This window comes from Cyrtonyx montezumae, unplaced genomic scaffold (genome assembly GCF_038088225.1).
Source record: "Cyrtonyx montezumae isolate F1298 unplaced genomic scaffold, pur_monq_1.0 scaffold_4, whole genome shotgun sequence".
NCBI classification, from domain to species: Eukaryota; Metazoa; Chordata; class Aves; order Galliformes; family Odontophoridae; genus Cyrtonyx; species Cyrtonyx montezumae.
Window position 1 is genome coordinate 17,784,861 of NW_027072045.1, and position 27,044 is coordinate 17,811,904.

Below are 27,044 nucleotides of genomic sequence, written 5' to 3' on the forward strand. Positions count from 1 at the left end.
CTTTATGTGGGAGTTTAGCTCGCTCCTGTTTAAACAATAGATTTACTGCTGGCAAGATAAAGGCATTTTAATACAGTAATTTTCCTATGAAAATTGAGTTTAATGTGGGTGAGTTGTTCTGTTGTTATGGTTCAAGCATATCCTGTGTTGTAATCTCCTGTGTGGAAGACCAGAAATTTCATTTGTATCTATATCTATCTATATACATATTACATTTATATATATATGTATATAAATGCAATATATGTAGTGCATCTCAAGTGTTTATTTTGCAAATATTCATGACAAGTATGTGTATGTCCATGGGTTGTGGTTTTTTTTAAGTGTAAAATTTATAGTTAGAATCTTGAATGTCTTGTAACTAAACAACATAGTTGAATTTTAACTGATATTGAAGTCTGCTTAAAGTATACATATGTTTTGCCTGTCGTTTTCAAGAGTTATGTAGAAATGCCAATAATATTTTTTGAAGGCATGTAATAAAGCGTATGCAAACAAAACAAAAAAATCCCAAACATGTGTTTTTCTTTAATTGCTGCTGTGAAATGTGAACGTGACCTGGAAAACTTTTCAGTCTGCATTTTGTTTCAGTTGAATACTTAAATGCTGAATGTTAGATAATTCCTTCTCACAGGGATATGGGAAAACATTTGGAAGACCTCAGTGGTGGTATTTGTAATGGCCTAGAGCTCTAGGGGCAGCCCTTGCACTCCTTCACAATGAGAGAGATGATGTGATCATTCTTTCAGTTTGAATGTGAATAAGCAGGATGATCTAATGAGTTCCAAGTCTGTGTTTACTAAGGGTGGGCAAGGGAATAGCTGAGAGGATGCTGGTGGTGAGATTTCAGCTGACACTTTACTAACTTTTGCTAGTGAAGAAAAGTGTCAGTTCCTTACGGAATTTAGTAAGAAAAACATGTATTAGGAAAGAAGCAGTTCTTGTTCCTTTAAAATGTCCAGCTGATTTTTTTTTCTTGCTAGTTCATTTCTCCTGATTTTTATTACCACGTGGAAGTGTTGTTTGACTGGAAATTGTGCAGTTGAAAATTCTCTCTGTAGCCTGTAAAGAGAGAATGATGCTCACCATACTGATTTATGCCTCTTAATCCATGGGGAGATACTGTTGTCAGTCATACTCCTGCTCCAAAATGATTAATTTTATATCCACAAATATATGGTGAGAAATAGAAGCTGACTTTATCCATTGATTACTTCAAACTTCGTGATGCTAAAAGTAGCCGTGTGAAATGTTAATTGTGGGTGACTGTGGGTTGGTTTTTTTTTGTGTGTGTGTATGTTTATAAAGGTCGTATCTCTGTTAGTACATTGGTTTTAAAAGTAACATTCACTGTATTTGTTTTCTAATTTCAGGAAAAAATGGGAAAGTTGTAGAACACTGAGGATAACTCAGCACAATCAACTTGTTTACTACAGGAAATAAGCCTAATCTCAAGAACTCACTTGAAGAAAGAAGAATACATGTGAAATCATGCCATCTGAACAGGACTGGTTTTCTCATGATAAAAAGCAAATTAACCTGTTAAAACACAAAGCTGCAAATAATCTTTGTGTGGATACTAGTTTGGAAAATGCAGTAGTGAATGATCCTTTAAGTATGACGACTCGACCGGCAGTTTTGGATGTTGGTTTCTCCTGTGAAATTAAAAATGTGAAAATTGATTTACCCAAGGTGAACATTCCAAATGAAGTATTAATGAAACACGAAGTTGATAAATTTAGAAAACTCTTTCAGTGTAAACAGCAAACTGCAAGGAAGTCCTTAACTCTGGAGAAAGTAAACATAAGCAATCCCAATTGTTCAGGGGGAAGCCATGTACAGAGTAAAATCAAAGTGCAATTTGGAAAAGGGCTGAAAACTACAGCTAAGGTACTGCATTTCACTTGTACGAAGTGTGAGGACAATATTAGATACAGCCCAAATGATCTACAAAAACATTTTCAGCTGCTACACTCGGGAGAGTTGCCTGTGTATCCTTGTGAAATGTGTAACTTCTCAGCAAATGACTTTCAGGCATTTAATCAGCATAGACTCACGCATCGCGGCACTTTACTAAAGTGTGAGCTCTGTCTTGATGAGCAGGTGTACACTTTGTTGGATTTGACAAAACATTTTACATCAAAGCATTGTGTAAACGGTCACTTCCAATGTGAAAAATGTGGGTTTTCCACCCAAGATGTGGGCACATTTGTTCAGCACATTCACAGACATAATGGGATTACATATGAATGCGGAAAATGTCATCACATAAGCTATACAGAAGAGGAGTTCCAGAGGCATCATCTTGTCCATAGCAGTCTGATTCTTCTTAGGTGTCAATTTTGCAGTTACAGCACACCACGGAAAGATTATATTTTAAGACATCTTATAGCTATGCATAGAGACCACTTGTGTGCAAAAGAAAAACTGGAAAGGGATAAATGTGAAAAGAGAATACTGAAGACTCCAGCAGCATTAAAGCTTGTGCTAAGAAGGTGTAAAACAGGAACATCAAAAAAGCCTCTCTGGAGACGAAAAAAAATAATGGGTGGAAGTGACAAAACTGGAGAAAAAAATTCGCAAGTGCTAAAAGTTGTGAACAAAATTCAACCAAAATTGGATGAGTTGAAGCAGTATATGAAAGTTGTGGAAGCAAATGAAGAAAAGGATCAAATTACATACACTGAGAAGAATTTCACAGGTGGAATGCATGCTACTGCACAGTATAACAAAGCAGATGATGGAACACGCTTCAGCCTTGGGTTGTTGAAAAATACTGTTCATGGGCCTGCAGTGCTGATGGTCAAAAACAATAAAATATCTGTTCCAGCAAATTACAGTGCTAAATTTATGGGATTTAAAATTGTAGATGGAAAGCAACATATTGTTATAAAGTTATTACCTACAAATAAGCAAAACTTGCATTTGTTGGGTCAGAAAGCTGATCCTATTAAAGATGACTCTACACCTCCTTTGCCACAGACTGCTCATCCTTGCAGTTTGTCTTCAGGTGCTATACCCCATGTAACTGATCAGTCAACCTTAAAGAACAGTTCAGTTCGCCCTTTAGCCTCTGTGTTTCCTTCTGCTCCTCATTCAGGAAGAGCAAAAGTGGAAAAACAAAGTAACTCCTTATTGTACCATAGGAGTGTTTCTCAAACTGTAGCACCTTCTAATGTAGCTGTAGGAAAAAAAACATATAATTTTCCAATGAAGTTGGACTCACCGGTATCTCCATGTAATGAGGTGACAAAAATTGGAACTCAAAGTAATATCTCATGGAGAAATTATTGTCCTCCAAGTCATCCTCAGGTATTATCGCCTCCTGTTACAAATACACTTTGCTATGACCCTTGGAAAATACCCTTCTTTCCTGATCTGAAGATACAAAATGGTGGCCTGAACAGTAATCATGGAACTAATAATCTCTATTATTCAGCTTCAGTTGATTCCTCTAATGAAGGATTGCTGTCTTTTCATAATTATTCTAAAATGGACTCTTTGGATAATCAGTGTGGCATCTGGATGTCAACAGATGCCAAATCTAAAGAATTTATATCCAGCCAAACAGTTAATTTTCAAAACAGAGGTGAATCTGCATCTTCATTTTCGGAGTTATTCAGTGACATAGAACTGGAGAACACTGTATCAGCCCAATCAGATATTAAAACTTATGAACACTTGAACACTAAGAATAATATTATATCTAATAACAGTCAATCTAAATATGTTATTGACAGAGAATATTTTGTGGAAGACCAGCATAACGGTCAGCAGTATTTGGATACTAATTTACATCAAGACTTTGATAGCACAGCTGAGGAATTCCAAGAAAATGGATCTGATTGTGTTAATTCAGTTCTAATGCCTAAAATCACATCTGTTTTCTCATTGCACAGTGAACAGGCAGCTAATTATTTATCACCTGAAATAAACCAATTACTGCAAGATGTATTAAAAGTGAAAGCAACTCCTCAGCAAGAATCCCACAGCAAGTTGAATAACTGTGTAGAACTTCATTCTGACAAGCTGCTTTCCAGCCAAGAGAAAGGGAGTAGAGCCTTAACACATTTAAAAAACTCAGCACGTCATTTTCAGGGGCCTTCTGCTAACACTGACTTTCATTTACGTAAGAGAGAGGTGAATGCAAGATGTAGCACAAATGAAGGTATGCATTGTGGAGAAGAGAGCAAGACACCCAGAACACACCTTGATTCCCAGGGAATGGATGTGTTATCCAGAACTGCAGATGGTGTGTTGCTTAAAGACGATACGGATGCAATTGTAACGCAGCGACTGGTAAAAGATAAAATGCAGTCTACAACCTCAAATCCTAGCAGCTTTTCACCAATCATTCGGGAACAGCAGAAAACTCTTTTAGTTCAGCCACCTCCATCAAGATTTTTTGTTCCTTTTCACCTTTCTAACCAGCGTGGACTACAGGTTGTTTCAGGAAAATCTCTTTCGTCAGCCAGTTCATCAGATGGTCATATGACAAAAGGTGTACCTACGTCTTTTGTTTTAAATAAGGGACCTGGAATGATTCTGACTTTTAGTGAGTCAGTAGGAACAGTTGCAAATGTCCCTAGTGATAGTTCTCAGGTTTTAGGCGGAGTTGCATCCAGACAATATGGTAAAATTACCATACCAGCTTCAAAAGAGGAAGGGAAAAATGGCCGTTTCAGAAGCATAAGAAGTTGCTGTAATAGGAAAACATGTAAGGCAGCAAATGACTCATTGAATAACGTGTCATCCAGAGGACCTCTTGTAATTACAAACTTATCAGAGTCATCTGTGAAAGGAATTTCTTCTGTGAAAGCATTATCAGAGCATCAGGATGCTGTCTTTGGTTCTGAAGAGTCAATAAAACAACAGGAAATGAAACAGAAACAGCATGTTTATGCATTTTTGCCTGATGGACAGCAGGCAGTTTTTCTGAAATACATGACACCAAATAAGCCTGTAGTACATAAACGTAGAGTTTTTCAGGACAGTGCTCATTATCAAAATTGTCAACCAAAGAAAACTGGAGTCATGCATCAAAAGCTTTTGCTGGAAATTAAGACTTCAGATACGCTGGCTGAAACAAACCAGTCAGTAAACAACTCAGTGCCCTCTCTACAGCTGGACAGTGTACAGTCCCATCCTCCTGCACTAGCACAGAAACAGACTGATCTTACTTCTAATGATGCCTTAAACTTACCGGGTAGATTAATGCCAGCAAATGCCTCTTTGTCAAATTCTAATCCAGCATGTTGTATTCCTTCTGTAGAACCTGTGTATTCTACCACAACTGCAGGGACATGGTTGCAAAAAGGTTTTGTTGAGGGTACGCAAATAATAACTGCTAACAACGGGAATAACTTCGGTAGTCAGAAGTCCTCATGGAGCACCCAAAACAGAATTGCTAAAGTAAGACATTGTTTAAAACAAAGTGGGCCTGAGAGTTCAGAAACTGTAGGTTTGCAAAGAAACAGGAATTTCAAACGGAAAAGTAAGGATAACTGCCAAGAACCTCCAAGAAAGAAAGTAACATTACACAGAAAGTGTAAGGAAAAGAATGGAGGTGAAGTTGTTAGTGAATCAGGTGGCTCTTACAGACCAAGAGCATCAAAAGATACTGTGAGGACTTTGAAACTACTTCCTTTTAATTCTAAACAGCTTGTCAAATGCCCTCGGAGAAATCAGCCAGTTGTTGTGCTTAACCATCCTGATGCAGATGTTCCAGAAGTTGTAAATGTAATGAAAACCATTGCAAAATTTAAGGGACACGTTCTTAAGGTTTCATTGTCAAAAAGAACTATTGAAGCTCTTCTAGAGCCAGCATTCTGCAATCATTTGGACGTAACTACTGATAAGCTTTTTCAAAAGAGGAGCAGGACAATAAAACCTATTAGCCCTGTAAAGGAAAGGTTTGTGTTAAAATTGACACTGAAAAAGACTAGCAAAAACAATTATCAGATTGTGAAAACTACCTCTGATAATACCTTGAAAGCTAAGTTTAGTTGCTGGTTTTGTGGTAGAATATTTGACAATCAGGATAATTGGGTAGGACATGGACAGAGGCATCTGATGGAGGCTACTCGAGACTGGAATTTGTTAGTGTAATGATGACCCATAAAAATAAAATATCACACATTACACCTTTTTAGAAAGTGGATCAAATCGAATTATGATACATAGATCATTTTGTATTTCAGTTTTGTAACAAGTGTAAAAGGAATGCAGAGTGCTTGCATTGTGAAAGGAAAAGCAGATTCTCTGTTGTCATCAGGCTTTTAGAAAGATCAAGGAACTTTGTGGTTTAGATAACTTGTAACTAACTGCAAATACAATTCCATACAAATATATATTATTTTTTGTACTACTATTCTGTCCTATATTTTTATTCTATGGAATGAATTTTCAGGGCTTTTGTTTTGTACATATTTTAAAAAATCTACACTTGTAAATATTTTTATACTTTTCAACTATTTGGTATAATTCTTGCACAGAAATTATTCCTTCCCCACCGCCCCTATTTTTTTTTTTTAAGATCTGTGCATGCACTACTAAAAGCAATTAAAAAAATCAGCTACACACAGCTGTTATCCTGGGATTTTTTTTGTTGCTGTTTTCACTTGTTAACTCCTGATTTTATTTTTCAGGGATTAAATTCTATTTTTAGCAAGTGCCTAGAAGATGTGAAGCAGTTAACATTATGTCAACTGTGTAATCACAGGTCCACACAGGGCCATTTCCCCAGTAGTTTCAGTTAAACAAAGCCATATGTGAATGCTTTAAGCTATATTGCTATGCACATGACACTTGTACTATTTCTGTGCAGTTTGTCTACTTTCTTAGTGAAGTATTTTTCATATAAATTAATAAAACATGTTACGATTGTGATAATACAGTGAGCCTGAGAATTAAATCAGTTGAAAATATACAGTATATATATATATATATTCTTAATGTATATGGTGTTTCAGAATGGTGAACATTCCTAATCTGTATTCACTCTGTGACTATTAAATTTGCTATAATTTGTGTTTACAGAGTATTGACTGTGAGCATTTCTAGAAAATACTTCTATTTTATTTTATTCTATGTGTATCATAGACCCTGTAGGAAGGCCAGTGGAGGCCTTTTCAGGCCTGTAGCCATTGTAATTTTATTCCATGTGGATGTAATTTGTCCCCATAATGATTATGTATTTTTCTACTGTTGCTTATTCAGATGAGCTGCTGTGGTTCTGGAGGTTTGGCAAAGCCAAGGTGCCAGTTATTCTGTCCTTATTTTAATGGTCAGTAGGGTAATTGTGTTCCCAAGAACCCAATTGCTTCATCTTTATAGTTTTAGAGATAAAGGAAGGAGAATATGCTTCTGATCCATGGTGATGGAGAGTATACAAATGTTCTTGTTACCCATGGTGTTTACTATGTTTACAGGCTAGATTCAGTCTTCTCTGAGAGTTTGCTTAGCATATGGCACCTGGTCCTTTATCGACTCAGTGTGGTCCAGATTTTCCCTTTTTGATGAATACTGGCAGTGTTTAAGTAAAGCCAGATTTATGGCTGTCAGGCAAATGGAGATGGCAGTGGCTGTTCTGGCTGTGTAGTGAGTGCTGTGCTGAACAGCAGCAATAGCATAGTCACAAAGTTTTACCCAGGGACTGCAAGGTTACATATTGTCTGTGTAAGTCAGCTTCCCAAAGTATTGATGGAAAAACTGTCAAAGTTGAGTACTGGACTTGGTGAAGGCTGGATGATTGAAATTTAGAGGATTTAGGTTGTGTGCAAATGCAGCTGCAGTTTTCTGTGGCTGTTCCTTAAGGTAAAAGTCAAGAGTGATTGCACTACCCAAGAAACAATTACGTATCTCTTAGGGAAGTCAGTGGCAGCAGAATTAGACTTACTCTGCATTTTAAAAAGTTATAATGAAAATGATTTTGAAATAATTACTCCTGCAGATACATAGTCTTGCTGTGTCTGTTGGCAGGAAGGTCCATGCTAGGTCTGTAGCTGGTGAGATATGTAAGGGAATCAGCTGAGGTGTATGAGACAGTGCAGGTTCAGTGAATTAGTGTGCAGTTGGTGTGTTTCCTGTATCAAAGTGGGCTTGTACTATGCTGCACAACAGTCTGGAGCTCATGTGAATTTGGAAAAGAACTTCCAGAAGTCTGATTTACTGATAGGGAAGTGTGTTAGAAATAAACATCAGTAGGAAAGCACAAAAAAGAAGCCAGGAAGGGCCTACTGGCTGCCTCAGCTTGCTGTTCTGTAGGAGAGCCTTCACACTGAACCCCTGAATCCTGGGCTTTACCATTGCCTTTCTGTAAGAAATGTCTGTGAAGTTTGTTTCTAAAATGTATTCACTGCAATTGCACTAAGGGTGAGCAATTTTTGTTAACAGTTGCATAGTACTGAGGTAGAAATTCTGCTCTAGAGGGTTGTCTATATTGTTGTGAGTGACAATTGTGATTGGATTTTGGTTTTCTGGAGAACCTTACACAATATCATGAAAAAGAACAATGTGGTGTTAAAAATGCTGAAATAAGGTTGCTCTATACAATCTGAATTCATTGTCATATATCACTTTATCCATCGCCATTCATCTCATTCACTGCAGAGAACTGTGATTAATGTTTTGTTTCTCCACTCTTAGTTATGTCTTTGTATTATTTAAGACACGTTGCTCAAGTATTGTTCTGAATATAGAATTCTCTCTCTCTAATGTTTTTTTTTTCCTCTTAACTCTTCATTTGAGGTCCTAAGAGTTTCTGCAGGTTTGATTTCAAGGAATCTCAAGTCAGGCTTACATGAAATAATCAACACAAAGATCGTCAGCAGAAAGTTGGCTTAAACAATCCGAGTATTGGTCTGGATGATGCAGCAATAGGGTCTTCAAAAACATGTTTAACTGCCTCAATAATATGAGGATACCTTTCAGCTTGCTGTCTCCTGTGGTGTTTTTTTCCCACATTATCTTCATTAAATGGAAAAGGTATCCTACAAATGTCCTATGAGCAACAGTACTTCCTTATGCAGCTGTGATTTATCCTGAAGTAGGAAGTCAAGCCGGAACCAAAGGAAATACATAGATCCATATGATAAAATAGTAAATGATTGCATATTCAGTGCTCGTAATGTGTGTGCCTTTTGTGACAAAGGAAGGCTGCAGGTAACTTGATGTGAAGGGTGCTGCTTTTTGCTGCTTGACTTTACAAGCTGTCTTAAAATGTATCAAGATAAGAAAACCTTAACTTGGATATAGAATTTTGAAACACAGAAATAAGCACAAGTGGAAGGTCAGTGTTTTTCCTCTGAGAAGATGCTTGTAAATATATACTTGGCCTAAAGTCTAGTCCCTCGTGCATTCTTTGCAATATGTGTGCTCATTAGTAGATCATGGCTTCTCTCCTTTAGAAATTCCAATGTTTTAACAGAAAAACTTGTGTTCAGTATTTGTTCTGGGGCTGTTGTCATGGGAGATGTGGTTTTGTTTTTATTATTTTTTAACAACACTTCTAAGAATCTGTGCCTTCTGGTGGTAGTTTAGGTTGAAGGAAGAATGTAGATTTGTAACTTGCAGATCTGCACACTGGGATTTTGGAGAATGCAAGTTCTCCTTTCATGGAACAACGTTAATAGGAATAATTTGCAGCACTCTGTAATACTCTACTTTCTGTATCAGGTAGGCAGATAACAATTTTAGCTCTTCCTTTGTTTTCTTAGCTAGTCAGATAATGTCAGTTTTCTGGAAGACAAATTATATTGTAATACCAGAGATGGAGAGATGTTGCTGTGTCTGTCAGAAGTCAGGCTAACACCTGCTGCCTGATGGAAACACCTTCCTAGCAGCAGCTGTGGGCACTTCACCAGCTGCAGAGGAAGTTTTCTGGAGCAGGATTTCACTTGCATTGCCACTTTCAAGATTCAGTGATATCTGCTGATACCACGCGACCAGGATTTTTAAGGTAGTGAACTCCATCATCAGTTACTTTGTGGAAGGTGTTGCCTACTGACTCCACGCTTCATCTTGCTGCTGAAAGTGTAAGTTACCCCTGTTAATGGTGTAGAAAATGGCTGAGAGTAAATAAGGGTTTGGAGGTGAACATAGAGTTGAATGTGTATCCAGAGTGTATTTATTATTTTTAGGTCAGCCACAAAATTACAAAGTAGTGCTGACTGCTCGGAGCTGACGGGCAGTAGGAGCACTGCTTTGTGTATGGGAAGGGCTCAGTATTACTAATTACCCTGAAAAGTCTGGTGTTTAGTCTCTTAAATGGAAGCTTATAGTTTCACTTCTTTATTTTTATTTTTTTTAAACAATTTTTTTTTCCTTCTTTCTAGAATGATGATGATGTTACACCTTTTAATCAGAAGGAAGCGTAGGAAGAACGTAGGCACTTTTTGAGGAGGGTTATATAGGTGAAACAAGAAACAAACAGGTGTGTTAAGAACAGTGTACATACTGTGCAAGTAGATGAATGAGTAGGCAAGGACTCTCTCCGAACACAAAGCTAAATACTGAATGGTGCTTTTCCACAGAGTGTTTTCCGTTGTTAATATTACTTGATATAGTAACCGTGTAATGTGATGTTCCAGAGTAAAACTTACAAGAAGTAAATTAAGCTTGCAGAGGCCAACAAGTTTGTCTTTTGTTAATTCTGAGGTCTAAGCTTTTAAATGCTTTAAACACGATAGTGATAGTATGCTGGTACTAGCGTAATTACTGTCACCTGAACAATATACAGAACACAGTATGTATGTGTATGGGAACTGTTGAATCATGGCCTGAACCACTGATGGATCACCTGAGGTGAGCACTGAGTCAGCTGCAGGAGCACAGGTGAAGGCAATGCACCTGTGTGATTGGAAGGGGTGCAGTCTGGCTCCACCTCTCCCAGACCCCATTTAAGGGCTGACCACCACTGGGGAAGGGTCTCTTGTTGGAGATCCCTCCTCTGTGGAGTTATTGGTGAACCTCAACCATTTGCAAAAGGTGAGTCTCTCTTTATTTACCGGTTGTCTGTTTACCATCCAGATAAACCTAGCAAAATATACGCTCTTCCTCACTATTTTCTCTGAATATTATTCTTTTGGGTTATTCACCCTACAGTATGTAACACTGTGAAGTAAGTGTCCTAGAATAGGCAGACTTGTGAAAAGTCTGTGTACATTGTTTCTTACTTGCTGGGCTCTCATCTGCTTCACAGAGTAAGCATTATCTGTGTTACAAGAGAAGAACCTGTGCAGCCATGCATTGAACATCCTTGTGTGTATAAGGAAACAGTTATCTCTAGAAGATAGGTGTATTACCTGAAGGTGTTGCTTGAAGAACCAGCTACAGAACAGGCCTCTTTATAGGTGACTTTTTGAGACCTTACAAGTCCAGGCTGAAGCTTGCCTTAAATGCCTCATGGGTGATCTTAGAGAACACTGCCCAACTTGAGGGGAAAAAAAAAAAAGCAAATCTGCATAGGGTCAATTTAGGAAAATAACTTTAAATGGATTATCAGGTCCAATCAAACACCTTTGGAACTAATTAGCCACTATGCTAAGAATTTTTTCTTGGATCAGTCACGTATCGATTTCATTTTAACTACTTGATATTTTATGGAAATGACACTGTCAATAGTGCAGGAAGAAAAACACTACAATAGAACAGGCGTTTTTTTGTTGCTGTCTGTAAACCAATTCTGCAAGAATTGTGTTGGTATTCAGTTTAGCAGTGTGTTTGGGCCTCCAACAATATTTAAAGACAAAGGGTTGAGAGTTATGAAGTCGCATATCTGTGTTAAAGCTGTTACAAAAACTGTTTTTACAAAGCTTGTGAAGGAGCTCACAAATTTATATAAAGACGTCCATGACAGTGAGTTGATGCTTTCTCACAAGGATACTAACAAAAGTCATTTGGCTCTGCCTCTGTACACAGTCAACTTTACAATATTTAACTTTATTTGCACAATCAAAAAAACCCAAGAATATTAATGAGACATAGTAAAGCTGAAGAAAAGGACAACATGTCCATTAATCTAATACACTGACAGCTTTACTGCTGTGAAGCTTTTCATGTGAAGTACAATCCTATTTCCAGCTTGTACACAGAAGTACATTAAGTTGAGTTGCTCTTATTTCTGGAGCTGTGCACTTTACAAAGAAATTACTGAGAGCAGTGATGTGTGGTAAACCTAACAAATGGAATGAGAAGACCACTGTGGGTATTCTCACTTTTAAGGTGAGAATGTCCTGTGGGAAATATACCTTTAAACAGCAGTCAGAGGACAAGGCTGTTATATGCAGCTGTTCACCTCACTCTCAGTACCCATGTTGTCACAGGTGGAAGTCACAGAGGACCATGTAACCAGTTTGATTCTGGTATTAATTATGCTTTTCTGGTAAAGAGAGAGTCCTATATGATCTGCATTTCTTACTGCTCAGCAGATGTTAAGGAGTACTTTCCATCATTTTGGATCATCATCTTTTAAAAACCTGATCCACGTGTTTTGGGGTGTTGAAGGAAATGATTAAAAACAGTCTTCATCTCAGCGTTTTAGTTCAGTTAAGAAACTCTTACAATATATTTCAGTTTTGTTGAGTCTTTCGTGTTGTTTTGGCTGTCAATTAGAACCAAGGAGGTATGCTGGTGATTCTCTACTATTTCAGCAACACTGTCAAAGCGCTGGATAGAAAAAAAAAAACCAAGAAATAATTAGTAGTATCCTTTAATGTTGTGACATTGACAGTAATCATGGCATTTTTTTTCCTCTTGCTTCTCCCAACATGGAGAAGAATTATGACTTAGAGTGATATGTTCTGCCTTTTGATAAGAGAAACAATCCTGCTCTCAGTCCCGATTTCAATAGAAGACAAAATTTGGACAATGTAAGATTGAGATATTACCACTGGCTCCTTCTCATTTGTGATTGCTGCCTGCACAAGCTGAACCACAGCGTTTGTTACCTAGAGCATTAAATGGACACCACTTACAGCTAACCTTAATCTGTCAAGCTATAGACTGTGCAGACTGCATAGCAGTTTGAAGTCTACTTTATTTGCAGTTTGGCCACCTCAATAGGAGTAATGGACTCTCCAAGAGTAATGTGGTGCAGACAGCTGTCAGTGAACCCCGTTTTAGTTACGCCACTTTAATGTCAGCCACTCTACACCCTGAATCCACTAGGTCTGTTGCCTTCTCTTTAGGTTTCCATCCAAATGGGACGGTCTTTCTGTTTACCTTCAGGTCATTTTTGACTCTTTGTAGAAGCCTGGAGTTTATCTGGCCTTCCGAGTTATTCTGTAACCTAAGAACTGTTGCCTGTGAAGCAGATAATTAGGCTGAGATGAGCTTACTCTCACATCCCTGAGAAGCCTCCTCCTGTGTGGTGATAACACAGATTGATTGCATTTGGGCTCCAATTATCTATACTGCTGTTAGAATGATTGTGATTTCTGCACTCTTAAATATTCTTTACCTGAAAAACAGATTTAAAAGAACATATATTTTTCTTGATAGAGGTCCTCTAAAATTTTCCAAGAAACTTTAGAACCAGAGTATTGGATAGAAAATGACTAGAAATACCTGGAGGATTTATCTAGTAGCTGCAATTCTGATCTTGATAACTTTTCAGAATAGTTAGGAATATGCTTTTAACTTGATCTGTGGTTTTAATTAGTTTTAACATGCAGGAGCTGATTTTACATTGGTTTCTCTAGTTTGGTGTACTTCAATCATGATGCACAGAGAATCCTGTCAGTCATACTGCAGCATACTTTAATCCTTGCTCATTAAAAGTAGATAACTGAACAGTGTTAGGAAAAAAAACCTCACCTCTTCGCCACATTTTTCTCTTCCTAATGCATACTGTCTTGTTGATTCAATGAAACGTATAGGAATGTTGTATACTCTTCTGTTATAAAACACAACCAGTGTGTATGGTTGCCTTGAATCCTGTCCAGAACTCTTTCTTATCAGAAAAGATCCATCCTAAAGAAAGAAAATATATAAATAACTTTTTGTAGGTTTTTTTTTAAGCTTAGTATTATTTTTTTAATCTGTAATAGCATTAAATCCTTTTCTAGGAAAACCATGCAGCAGGAAGTAGCATGTATTCCTACTGTCTAACAATAGCTTTGAAAGGCTTATTTAAGAAGGCTCCTTGCCCCCCTTTCTCTGCCTGTTCAGAAATAAAACATGAAATAAAATGCACTGACAGCAGTCTGTTGGATTTCACACATTATTAGGAAATGAAGTTACTGTCAGTGGCAGTAGGTAGACAAGGAAGCAGCTATAGCTTCTGGCAGTGTAGCCCAGTGCTCACTAGCTGGCAGCAGCCTGTGCCAGTGACAGCCCCAGTGCTCTATCCTGCTTTGTGAAGGGAGAAAAGAAAGCTCAACAGTGGAAATATACCTGATGCTGGGGATGCAACTCTGCATGTTACTATCCACTTCAGTGACACTGGTTCCTCGTAGACAGAGTAGTTGAGAGGAGGACTCATTCTCCAAATAACTAACATACTTAGTGTTGTCACATCAAAATATATTACAGCATCTGTCTTTCCAAATACTGATTTTTTTTTTATGACTCTTTGAACGGTCATAGACTTAAAAGTAACAGGGTTTTGCCTCTGATTTTTGTGCAGCCATGTGAGCCAAAATCTTCCTTGGCTCTCTAATCTGTAGCAGCGTTCTTTGCAGTGCAGCAATCTTTGAACTAAACTGAGGCAACTTCAATTATGCTTTCCATAGCAAGCAAAAAGCTTCCGCCCCAAGAACTCTATTTTGACACTATTTGCATGGCAGAATATTCTGATCTGTTTGTCATAGGACTGAAGTTCTTACAACATTTCTGGTTGTCTTGATTTTTTTTTTTACATCTGAATTTATTCCTAAAACAGACATTCCTTAAAAGTGACCTACCTTGTTAGATCGATACAACGCATCTTCTGCTGTTTTCCGATCACAGGTAGCAGCATACCATGCTTTACTATGAACACCAGCATCCTAGAAAGAATGAAAGAGTGAGTTTCACCTGCAATGTAATAACAATAGTAATAAAGAGTTTGGCCTGTGGGAGAGCTGCTACTTAATAATGATGGCTGTGAAGAACTCAGATGCAGAACTGTTCAAGAAATGCAGAATTCAGAAATTTTTTTTGTCAAGAGCTGACCATTTTTATTGGCCAGAGGAAGAACAAAGAAAAATTAGTGTGTTTAAACAGCAGTAACATGTCTGATAGAAGGTTCAGGTGAACCAGAATAAAGCAAAATACACTGAGAATAATCTTCTGGTTCAACTGGAAGATGATTTGGCATTCTTAAAGCGTTAAGATGTTGTAGTAAAATTTAAAGATAGTATTCAGGAATTGTTGTGGAATAGCTTGACCATTAACAATTTAGATGTGGCTGTAGCCTAGCCCATAAAATAGCCAGAATAGGTAGGTATCTAACTTTGGCAATGAAGCTTCCCATATGTGAAAGGCTATCTGTGTTAATGTGAAAGTAGGAGAAGTGTCTTTGTCTTCCTGAAGTTATTAAATGAGCACAACAACAAATGGTATCCTACAAAACATAGAATTAATGTCTCTCCTCTGCTTATATTGCAGTTCAATGCCTGAAGCATGAGATTTTGAATTCAGTTCAGGTTCCCTGTTGGACTCTGTTTTACATTTAAAACAGAGCTCTTGACTACAAGGCATAAAACACCTTATGTTTCCTGTAGAGAAGGATTATAAGACACTATGGTATTCTGTCACAGACGTATTCTATATATTTATTGGGGATCCCATTTATGTCTGGTGTTCCCTTGTGAACACATCAACATCACTCTTCTCTCCAGTCTGTTAAATACTTTGCAATGTTCTGTACAGTAACAGAACCTAACCAGAAGCTTTTCTTCCAGGGAAAGACCCAGCACAGAGGACTTCACGGACGGGGGCTTGCAGGCAGACATTAAGATACAAGGTAGGATCCATTGGCACTGCTTAAGAAAGGTATGGAGCTTTTAGAGAGGTGTGGAAAGACCAGGGGAAGGATGGAAATGAGAGATTAGAAGCAGCACAAGACCTACACATTATCGGGTTCCAATGGCTAGATGATGAACTAACAGGTTGTCAAACCAACAATCACAAATGTAAGCCATTGCTGAGAAGTTTAATTCTAAAACTAATTCAAGAGTGTGGAAGGCTATGGAGTATTTCATAATGAATAGTTCTGGGTATTAACTTTCATGGTCATTCAAATGGTTTGGCTCCAACTTTATAGTAACAAAGTTAATATTAAAAATCATTTTCATGGAAGCTTTATGAAATCAGTCTGTCACCTCAGTACAAAACAGACTGAAGATGAAGTTGCATGTTATGGCTGCTTCCTTGCTGCCAATAACAGAATGTCTTGGCCTCTCCCTTGAGCTCATTTTCTTGCTTCTCTGATCTCACAATGAGATAGTTTGCTTCAGTAATGTCTGAAGCCTCCTGGTTGCAGGCACTATAGTAAATTTGTTGGCTTCGGTTAAAGCATGAAACTTTATCTCCAAGATTCTTCCAAGTACTTTTCCAGTCAAACTATTAATTGTAAAAAGACAAAGAGAAGAATTGCAAGTATGTAACGTACTCAGGCACTTAAGGAATGAGTGCAGCAGACCAATCTGCTGAGCAGAATGAGAAAGTGATCTGCTACAAAATCTTTTTCCTAGCAGTCTCTATGGGATATAATTTGTCAGCAGAGACCTGCCACCAAAGTTTGAATGGGAACCAAACAAATAATGAACCTTTAGGACAAAAATCAAGTCCATAAGCATCAGTATTGTAAGGTTTGCAACAGCTCCATTATATATAACTGGTGGGAAAAACACCACTACCTTCAATAGTTAATTCTTTAAAAAAAAAAAATGTTTTATTAAACTGTGGCTTTGCCCAAGGCTGTTATATGAAAGCCTAATTGTAACAAGCTGTTTTAGTGTCTGTTGGATTGTTTATTTGAAAGTGATTTTTATGACAAATATCCAGTGTGTCATTGTTAAAATTGTTCCAGAAGTTCAAATCCTTTGTGTTCCTCACTGTTGAACTATCACTGTCATGTCAGGCTTCAGAACACTCAGTGTTCCAATAGGCTTTGCACAACAGAGCCTTAGTTTTGCAATCAGCAGAACTATTTTTACCTTGCTTGTGACTACTGGGCTAACAAGAATGGCTTCATGCATTTTGTGGTTTCCTTTCCTCCAAAATGTGAGTAAGGGGAATAGCACTGACATGTAAATAACTTTGCATTTGCTTAGATGACTCAAAGCCTAATGTTGCAACAGAAAGCAGAGAAAATAATTGGTTGTAAAACTAACAGTATTAACAGTACTGAAGTCTGTTTAGAGGACCACAAAGAGCAGTTCAGCTAGACACTAAAAAAAAAAATGTAGGGTGAAGCATCACAACATTCTCTGAGGCAGACAGCACCAATTCCATTATCAGTCCCTAAAAATTTAGCTGACACCCCAAAGTGCAGTAACTAAGGCAATAATTCCACCCTCTGCATTCTGCTGTGTTAGACTAGGAAGCAGAGACATCCCAATTTTCTCCTCCAAGTTCTAGGCTCTCTTAGCACATCACAACAGTGCAGGTTAATACTAATAGCTGCAGATTTCCTGGTTACACAATTATTTCAGGACTCAGTATGTACAGCTGTACATTAGAAAGTAGGAAAATAAAAGCCTATCAGCCATCTAGATTTAAGTACATAGTCACAAATTTTCTTGTTTCAAATGGTGTCAGATAATTATAATCTGGGAAATCAGGAGAACCTGAAAAACTAAAAAAGCTTTTCAGGATTTGTTTAAAATGAGTGGCACAAAACCAGGGTTTGGCATAATGTCACTTTTGCATTTTTCCATGGTTTCTTAACTCTCTCTTATGCTACACGTTCTAAGCATTTTTGACTGAAAGTAAACATTTAGATGATTTGTGCCATAGAAAAATCTCCATTGCAAACAGGAACACAGATATCCCCAGCGAAGGAGTATAATTTTTAGAGAGGGGTGGAAATGCTATTTTAAATTGAAGGATAAGATTTCTGTATCATGAACTTAGCAGATGTTATACCTGGTCTGCAGTATTTGAAATGGATGAAATGCTGCCATGAGTGGAAGTACCCAGAGCACGGCTTGCAACTTCTGGCACCTCTGGAAAAAGAGAGAACATACATAATTTTTCAAATTTTTGTTTTCCTGTAAGAAATCTGTGTCACAAGGGCAATCAGAGATCTGGAAAAGTGGAAAGCCATATACTGTAAATACATGGGCTCTGTGCTGGTGCCTGGGACACCTGCCTGCTCACAGGAGGAGCCCTTCCTTCTAAAGAAGAAAATGACTTGGTTAATAACCAGAGCTAGAGTTAGCATGTAAGAAAAATGCCTAAAAAAGAAAACACTTAAGTAAATCAGTCATAGCAAACGACAAAGAAAATGCAGAAAGTGCAAAAAGCACTCAGCTCAAGGTAAGAGGCAATCACGTGGTAAGGGAGTCAGAAAAAATAACGTAGCTCAGTCATTTTTTCACTGATTTAATCCAACTTGCATGTTTGTACATGTGTGCAAGAAATCTAAGCAGTAAAACAGAAGCAGAACTAGTAGGAAAGATTATGAAGCTTAATTACAATTGTGATAGAAAAGCAGTGTAGAAAATAGTTATGGCTGAAATAAAAACTCTGAAAAATTAAATTCAGAAATTCTCAAAAGAAACTGGTTGAGTTGTGTTGCATATTAATGAGGTGATAGAGAAATGGAAAGTAAGTATAGATAGTTGTTGTGATTAAATAGAATCTTGGCCAAAGACAATGGTTCTCATATTGTATCCTGAGTCAGAAGGGACTCATAAGGATCACTGAGTGACTCCTGGCACTTGTCAACACAGTTGGGTACACACAGATTCAGACTGTTATGCTAGAGAAGATAATTGTAGAAAACATTCTGTCATGATGAGAGATTTGTATCCTGTTTATTTCACCTGGGGAAAAAAAAACATGACTAAGATTGTTAGCACTCTCCTGTTCCTGGTCGTAATATTTTGCAGACTGCTTTATCTAATCTTCACTTATAGATTTTTGTTTCAGAAAGTGGTAAGAGTTACAGAAGACCTCATTGTAATGGTCATGCTGTAACTCAAAAAAAAAAAAAAAGAAAATGAAAAAAACAACCTTGGATCAGAAAGCTGAAAGATGTATGTGAAATGTCTTTAGAATTTCTTTATTATAAAGGTGCAACCACCTGTAAGCTGCTCACTAAGTGGAGAGGAACAGTAGCAGCACTCAATGAATGAATAATCACGTGAAAAAAGCTCCTGAAGATGAAGAATTTTATTTTTCCTGTCAAATTCCAACTGACCAGCTACAAAAGCTGCAGCTGAAAAATTCATCGTATGAATATAGTAAGAATGGTCAGGAGTCAGGTGGATTAGACTTTACAAGAAAAAACTAGAAATTCCTTATCTGTTTAAGAAAGAAGGAGAAAAGCAGAAAATGAGGTTGTCTGCTGTAAGAATTTTACTCATTTTAAAGATATTGTAGGCACTAAATCAATAGGAGTTCTGGTATAGAAATGGAGAATTCCACAACCAAATTGTAAGCAAAACTCATTCAGATTAGTGCAATTGAACTGGTGGGAATGATAGTCTTTATCCCAGCACTCTGACAAACTGGCACATGAAATTACAGGGAGAGTAACAATTGCTTTAAATAAATTTCAAGTCAGAGTGGTACTGTAAGATTCAAATGCCAAACATAATTGCTATACTTAAAGGGTACAAAGTGATCTGAGCAACTTAAGCATTTTTGTCTAATCGAAAAGAGCCCTGGAAGAGAACTTGAAGCAAGGAGTATTTTAAGATGAGGGGGTAAGGGTCCAATTAGCAGAAGAAAATTGGAAGTTTACTTAAGTAGATCAATGTTAAAGGTCTTTCATAAAATAATGGATTTTTACAAAAAGGGAATATTGTACTCTATTCACTCTGGACTTCAGTAGAGCATTTGATGATATGCCGTATGGGGAATCAGTACTTTTGATGAAGAGAATAAAGGTTAGCACGAGGCTGGTATGATGATGTGGAAGAAATGGCAGGGTATGCTGAAGGGGTATTAGCTGCTGGGCACAGTGTTGTCAGTTGTTAGGGACCAAATAAGTACCCAACAAGAGCGTGTTAAAGAAATGTTACTAATTAGAGCATCATTTAGTACCAAATGACTTCAAAACAATAGAGTTACTGTTTAGTAAGAATTTACGCTACACGTTCAAGCGTATCAATTGCATGATAGAAACACAAACACATGCATTATTACGCATCCGTAGCATAGAATGGCAGAGTACATACAGACATTTCCAGGAAATAGAAGTACAAATAACAGTGTAAAGAGTATAGGCTATACCATATGTACTGTGTGCAGTTATCCATTCACAGTGTGAATGATGTTCAAACTGAGCTAGGTGCAGAAAAGGGCTGGTAGGAGCACCAGACAGCTGTATACTAACAAGAGACTAGAGAAATATTGCACATAGTTCACACTTCTGTACAAAAGAATCCATAACATATTAACTAATTTGATTTCAACTGTGAACTGAAACTCCAAGTCTCTCTTTGAAAAGATTTACAGAAGAGCTGTAGTATTGACCATTATAAAAATACCATTGTTATCTCTGTAGAGGGAAAAAGAAATGGCTGAACATAACAATCTGCCTGAAACAGCTCAGAGACATCATATGTGGGGCCCTTCTATGGCAAGAAAGATGGACAGAAAGATGAGAACCAACCCATCTGCCTTTGGTAGAAATTTTCAGTGCTAACAAATGGGACTAAGGCACCCAATCTCCAGTAATTTGCACAATAACTCTGAAAGAGTCCCTTAACGCATACAAAGAAGAGATCAGGTAGCGTTTGTTTTAATTTTCTAGCTGAACTATAATTCTGAACCAATGAATATACATAGCATCTTGAAATATTCAAAGATTCATTGGAAGTTATAAATCAGTCACATCTTAATTCACAATCTGAACAATACTTACTTGGCAGAATTAAGGGCTTTTGGAGCGAAGACCTGAAATAAAACAGAGATTATGAAAAAGTCTGAGAGAAATCTTTTTTCTGCATATATTGAAATTGTATATATGAAGCTGCAAAGGTGGAATGTGTTCCAGCTCACCTTTGTCCATTGAGAGAAAAGAACCAGATATAGGTATTTTAGAAACCATATTCCACTACTAATGACAATCAGTAATTTAAACATCTGGTTTAAACCTCTGTTGCTTACTTATACATTATAGCCTTCCTTGATTTTTGGTAGTGGTTACAGTGATTTGATGCATTTGTCACATTTAATTTTTTGCTGCTGGTGGGAGTTCCAAAGGTTATAAAGAAAAAGAACCTCTCTCCTTTGAGCTTCTCTTATCTGTGTTCAGATAGGGGAATAGGAGTTGGTGCACTGAAACATTCAAAAGATGTTAAAAAAAAAAGGCTTTTACTTTGGGGTACCACTGGGAAGAGGTGGAAGTGGGAACTCATGTCCAGAACCTCGTCGTCGTTCTGCTGCTGTAGGTTTGTCTATGGTTTGGGAAAAAACAAATCAGAGTCAACATTTCTTTAGAAATATGTTGTCCCAGGAAAGATAGTCTCAGTAGATGAAGGAGGGTTTCTTTACTTATCATACTTATGGAGGGTTTTCTCGCATGGAGGCTTGCCATCCTGCTACTGTTATTACTGACTGGTGGCACACTACCAGTTTATAGGCAAATAGCTGTGCTCTGACTGTCTGCAGAGCTCAAAAGGCAGCAGGGTTCCCGTGGGTAAGCAAGCTGTGTGACCAAGGGGACAATGCTTGGGCAGGGTGCAAGAGCTCAGCCACAGGTGTGGCAGTGGGGCTGCAGTTATCCTGTGTCAGGCAGCAGCCCCAGCTGAGCTTTTGCCAGGCGCTGTTGCCTTGCTCAGACATTCTTCTGCCTGAATTAAGGACTCTTGCCAGGAGCCATCTCTGCATGAGGTGCTCCTTGCTGAGTTCAGAATGACATGCTAGTGCTTCCTCTCCCTTCCCCCATATCCACTTTGAGGACTGTATGGCACATTGCTGCTGCGTTATGCCATGCCTTACGCTGCCAGTAACCTCAGAAGTTTTATTGTGGCTGCTTTTAGAGAACAATGATACTGAGTGCAACTGAGGTTGGCCAGATCCAGTTCTAAACTGCTAAAACCAACTTCTCCTAAAATAACAATGATAAATTGCATGTGATGTTGTTTGTTTCTATTAAAAAAATAATTTTGATAATGCCAACTTTTCCAAAGTAGTGGAGGAAATTTACCTTCATTTACATTGAGTGTGTCTCTGGAAGGCAAGCATGGTTTCTGCAGTAAAACAAAGAATTCCAATACTGAATGGCACATCACTACATCACTTATACAGCAAATGTTTTTAAAGTTGCTGTTAACTAGTCACTGATGGCATCCCATAGGGATTGGGAAATGGGCATGGGCATTCTGAGAAGAGCCTCTGGGTGTACAGCAATGCAGCTTGGAGCTTTGCAAAGTAGATTTGGAAATAATCCCAGTTAGTGGGAATGAACAGGTGGACTGAAATAAAATTCAGAGATGAGTGCAATTTAAGGCTTTTTTTTTTACTATCATCCCTGAGTAATTTATAGTTCCTTCTGATCTCATATCCAAAAATGAAAAGTTAATTCCAAATACTTCTAAATCAAAATTTGAATATTTTCATCTTTGTATGTACATCTGAACACATTTCTTTCTTTACTGAAGTTCAGACTGCCAGTTTAACCATGAGTAAAACCTCTCTCAGCCTTCTACTTGATTTTTTTCTCCTTTCTATTTTAAAGAAATGACAAACTGTCAGTTTCAAAACATTTTTTCAATTTAATAGGAAATAAGCAATTTCTTTCACTTTCTCCCACTAGGTCTTTTTCTAATTATGAAATACTTATTGAAAAATGTAAAATGCTGATAAAATACTACAGCTTTCTTGAGCTACCATTCTTAAAATGAATCCAGGCTTCATATGCTGACCCTATATATTTCAGAGATGCTTCTTAATGGCCCATCTTCCTGTTTATTTCTCATTTTAATTCAGTCCTTGCAAGATGTGTGTATTGCTACATTCACAGATACTTATTTATCACTTTCTACAGCTCCCTGAAAGGATGTTGTAACCAGGTGGGGGGTTGCCTCTTCCCCTAGGTAACAGTGACAGGATGAGAGGTAATGGCCTTAAGTTGTGCCAGTGGTGGTTCCGGCTGGATATTAGGAAGTGTTTCTTCTCAGAAAGAGAGCAGTTATGCATTGGCACAGGATGCCCAGGGAGCTGGTGGAGTCACTGACTGGAAGTGCTCAAGAACAGGATAGCTGGCTCTCTGTGTCTTGGCGTAGACTGGTCACAGACATAGGCTGATGGTTGGGCTAGATGATCTTACTGATCTTTTCAACCTCAACAATTCTGTGATTGCAGAGGATCAAATCCAAACATTCATTTAATCTAAACATTTTTCTACTTGAGACTTCTCACTGCTACTTAGTTCATGTAACTGCACACACATTTATTTTCCTAGGCTTTCTCCTAGTTTTTCTGTGCCTTTATATTATAGCCAAATCAAGATCAAATCAAGGTTTATCCCATGTAAAGTTATCACTTAATTATGCAATTATAAATCAACTTACTGTTGGATTTGCTGCAGTAGAAGTCTTCTTTCTGAAAATTGGAGGGAGAAAAAGAACGTTGTTACTTAGCTTATATATGGGATTCATTTAGCAAATAAGCACTTGCACAATATTGCTGCTATACTGGGGCAAATTAAGCAAGCCAGCCAGCATCTGCTGCCAGTAGCAGGCAGTGAAGGGCAATGGCACTGGAATACAAACAGCATTCCTCCAGAAATAAGAATAGCTTGCCTTCCCCTAAAGTCAAGATATTCTTCACAAACTGCAATAAAAGTTATTCCTGAATTCTGCCTGCCACAGACAAGGTTAGGAGTTGGCTCTCCACGCACCCAATATAAATTTAGCCCCACCCTCAAAGTAGTAGTTTTGTTATTGTCTTTACTCACAGGGCCCTTGGTAATGGAGATGGAGCTGCTCCAGTGGGAAATTTAGATTCTTGTGTATTATTGAAGCTATGATCTAGAAACAGATATGAAATATTTAGTATGCAAAATTAGCTCTGAGTAGTGGGTTTTCCTCATTACTTTTCAATGTTAACGTAACAGAAGTAAAAAACAAGCAATGGTTTAATTTTCTTGACATTCTTTCACTTTGATTATACTAGAAAAGAGTTCAGGAACATTTCTTGCTTGTTGCTGGCTGATACAGATAACATTTACGCTGACACACTCCACTGCATGGTATATTAAGGTCACTAGTGACATACTGACAACAAATCCTGCTCACATCACCACGACTACAGTACAGAATACTTACTTTCATCATTACTGTTTGCTTCATGGTCCTGTAATGGAAAAGTATGTTAGATTAGACAAGAAGCAATTAAATAAATTAAGTGGGAAGTGCATGAAGTATCTGCAGTTGTAAAGAATTAAGAACTACTGCAGATCACTTCTACAGAGAGCATCCAGCATCCAGGATGTTTTTTATCAGCTTCTACTGGGATATTTGAAAAAAAAATAGCAAGCCAATTAATTTTGAATGTTACAATAAATTAAGTCTTTCATTTAGTATGGATAAAGTTGCCCCTGAATTTTGCAATGAGATCTTGTGATTCATGTTTCATTTCTGAAATTGAAAGCTAATTTTTTTTCACCGAACTGAGAGAAGTGAGCAGACTGGCTTTTCACCATCCTAGAACTGAAGCAACCCAACTGATTTCTTTTGTAGATGCTTTCTGTTGGCTCCTAAATGTTGTCATTTAGGGAAGACTCTCATATGAAAACTACCATTCAGTTATTCATTTGTCCATTTTCATCCACCAGGTTAATGGCTTTTCACTAATGTTGGTTACAAATACATCCATTTTCTGGTTGGAGAGGTGTGACCCTCCCAGTCTTCTCACATGCAATTCCTACCCAATCTGAGACAGTTTAAGATGATTAAATTTTCAGAAAGTATCAAGAATCACATGAGAGGAATTGTGATCAGTAAAAGTACTCCAGATTGGACAAAATAATCCATTGCTCCTGAAAGTAAAGTTCTTGGAGTTGAACTGATTTTTATTTAGTTATTTTTGTGGACTTTAAGCCACTTAAAGTTTTTCTCTTAGACCGTACAGATGTCCAGTGTACCTCTTCTGTCCAAAAAAGGAATAGCTACAATTACAATATTAGATTGATCTAACATCAAATGTTGTCCACTTCTGTTATTTAATTTAGATAATAAAAACCCATAAGAACACAAAAAATGTAAGTTTAGCACACTCTTTAAATGGGCACGTTACTCACTGTTCTTGGATAAAGACGATTTCTAGGAAGAGGCAAAATATTTCTGGAAAAATACACAAAGTAAGTTAAGATGAGTAGGATTTTCATTTGTTTTGTTTGGTTGTTTGACTTTGATATGCATTTCAAGATTTAGAGAGGAGCTCTGAAGTAAACTGTTTTAGTTACAGATATACATCACTGCAGTGGTTGTGATGCTCTGTCCTATAGAGGAACCCTTCTAGAAGACCCTCTAGTCCTGAACTCTGGTTCCCATGCAGCTGTGCACAGGGGACCCAAACACTAACAGTGCTGTGTATGCCACCTGCTTCCTGGGGCATATGTTCTACTTGGTAGAGTGATGACCTAGGGACAAGGCAGCGTCTTGGTTTTCTAGCAGCTTCCAATATTTCTGGGTACACAGGAATAAAAGTTAAGATTCTTTTACTAATTTTCCTTTAGAGACTTGAAATATAAGTCACAGATTTACCAGCTGCATTTATACCAGCAATCCTGTACCCCATCTCCTGCAAAAACATCTTATTTGCAAGGGTGCAGAGGCTGGTAATAGGACTTGAAAGTGATCTGCAGAGTTGTTTTACTCCTGCATTAATTCTCAAGGGAATATTCAAGAAAATAGTGCCTATTTGGCAAATTGGCTTCAGTACAGAGGTTGAGAGGAACTTTTGTTCGCAGTTTGCCCCAAAATCCCTAGGTATTTGCAAATACCAACTACTTTTTATTGTCCGAAGGGTACACAATAGGTAGAGATTAGAAAATTATTTCTACTCTTATTTGTAGTTAATATAAACTGCTGTCAACTTACCTGGAAGCATCCAGTTTAGGTGACTCTCTGGTCACGCTGTGCATGTGTGAGTGCTCTGCATTCTGAGTACGTGTAGCAGGAAGTGGCTTAATGAACCTAACAGTAAAATGTGAATTAAAGACAGAAAATCACATTTAACAGTAGTGAATAGAAAGGGTGACTATCTTCTGCCCTGCCCATAAAAATTTTAAACATTACCTTTACAAGTAGTATTTATTCTTAATATATACGTTCAGTTAATTGAAATTAACATAGAAATGGATTACAATCTTTGCACAGGTAATTTAAAGAGAATTATTAAGCATACAGCATCTTGATGAGAAAATATATTTTCTGACTAACTTTAAATAATGTACAGACTCATAGCGAGAGATTACCTGGTTACAGGTGGTGGTGAAAGTTCTTCCTTTAAGAGAAAAAGCACAGAATAACTTGGTCATATTTTGATTTCAAAAACAATATTTGTATGATCATGCTTATATTATCACAGCAATATCTTATTTTCATGTTGTAGTGTTTTGTTTGTTTGTTTTAGAGCTTTGCTTGGTGATGTGCTTAATGATGGTACAGACAGGGAGCCACCAACAGTCTGGGAAGCCCTGAGCACACTGCTTTGGCCCCATGTCGTGTCAGAACCAGCAAGTAGGGAGAAAACTACTGTGTCAGAAATATCATTACTCCTTTGCCTGCAATTGTGCTTCTGTAGAGAGCATTCCCTCAGGCTGCTGCTTCCCAGACCCAATTGCTATCACATATGACTGGAAATTTCAGGTCCTTCCTAATTATTATATTTTGCAGACATTTTGAATTGGTTTGCCAACATTTCTGTGAAGAAAG

The 27,044-nt window shown here is 37.6% G+C and overlaps 2 protein-coding genes across 2 annotated transcripts in view; one reads left to right on the forward strand and one right to left on the reverse strand.

The window, feature by feature from the left end:
* Positions 1-1,377: 1,377 nt before the first annotated feature.
* Positions 1,378-6,917, forward strand: ZNF518A (zinc finger protein 518A). Its single transcript, XM_065745994.1, has one exon. The coding sequence runs from the start codon at positions 1,492-1,494 to the stop codon at positions 6,106-6,108; it is 4,617 nt and encodes a 1,538-aa protein (XP_065602066.1). The 5' UTR covers positions 1,378-1,491; the 3' UTR covers positions 6,109-6,917.
* Positions 6,918-11,919: 5,002 nt separating this feature from the next.
* BLNK (B cell linker) overlaps positions 11,920-27,044 on the reverse strand; it is a 90,338-nt gene continuing 75,213 nt past the window's right edge. The window contains exons 13-25 of the mRNA XM_065746859.1: positions 26,585-26,613; positions 26,208-26,303; positions 25,406-25,448; positions 24,432-24,459; positions 24,062-24,134; positions 23,676-23,706; positions 22,310-22,352; positions 21,479-21,557; positions 21,023-21,054; positions 18,073-18,152; positions 14,904-14,987; positions 13,816-13,971; positions 11,920-12,666 (exon numbers count right to left, since the gene is read on the reverse strand). Coding sequence (XP_065602931.1) covers positions 12,547-12,666; positions 13,816-13,971; positions 14,904-14,987; positions 18,073-18,152; positions 21,023-21,054; positions 21,479-21,557; positions 22,310-22,352; positions 23,676-23,706; positions 24,062-24,134; positions 24,432-24,459; positions 25,406-25,448; positions 26,208-26,303; positions 26,585-26,613 — 894 coding nt within the window. The 3' untranslated portion in view covers positions 11,920-12,546. The remainder of the gene's footprint in view (positions 12,667-13,815; positions 13,972-14,903; positions 14,988-18,072; positions 18,153-21,022; positions 21,055-21,478; positions 21,558-22,309; positions 22,353-23,675; positions 23,707-24,061; positions 24,135-24,431; positions 24,460-25,405; positions 25,449-26,207; positions 26,304-26,584; positions 26,614-27,044) is intronic.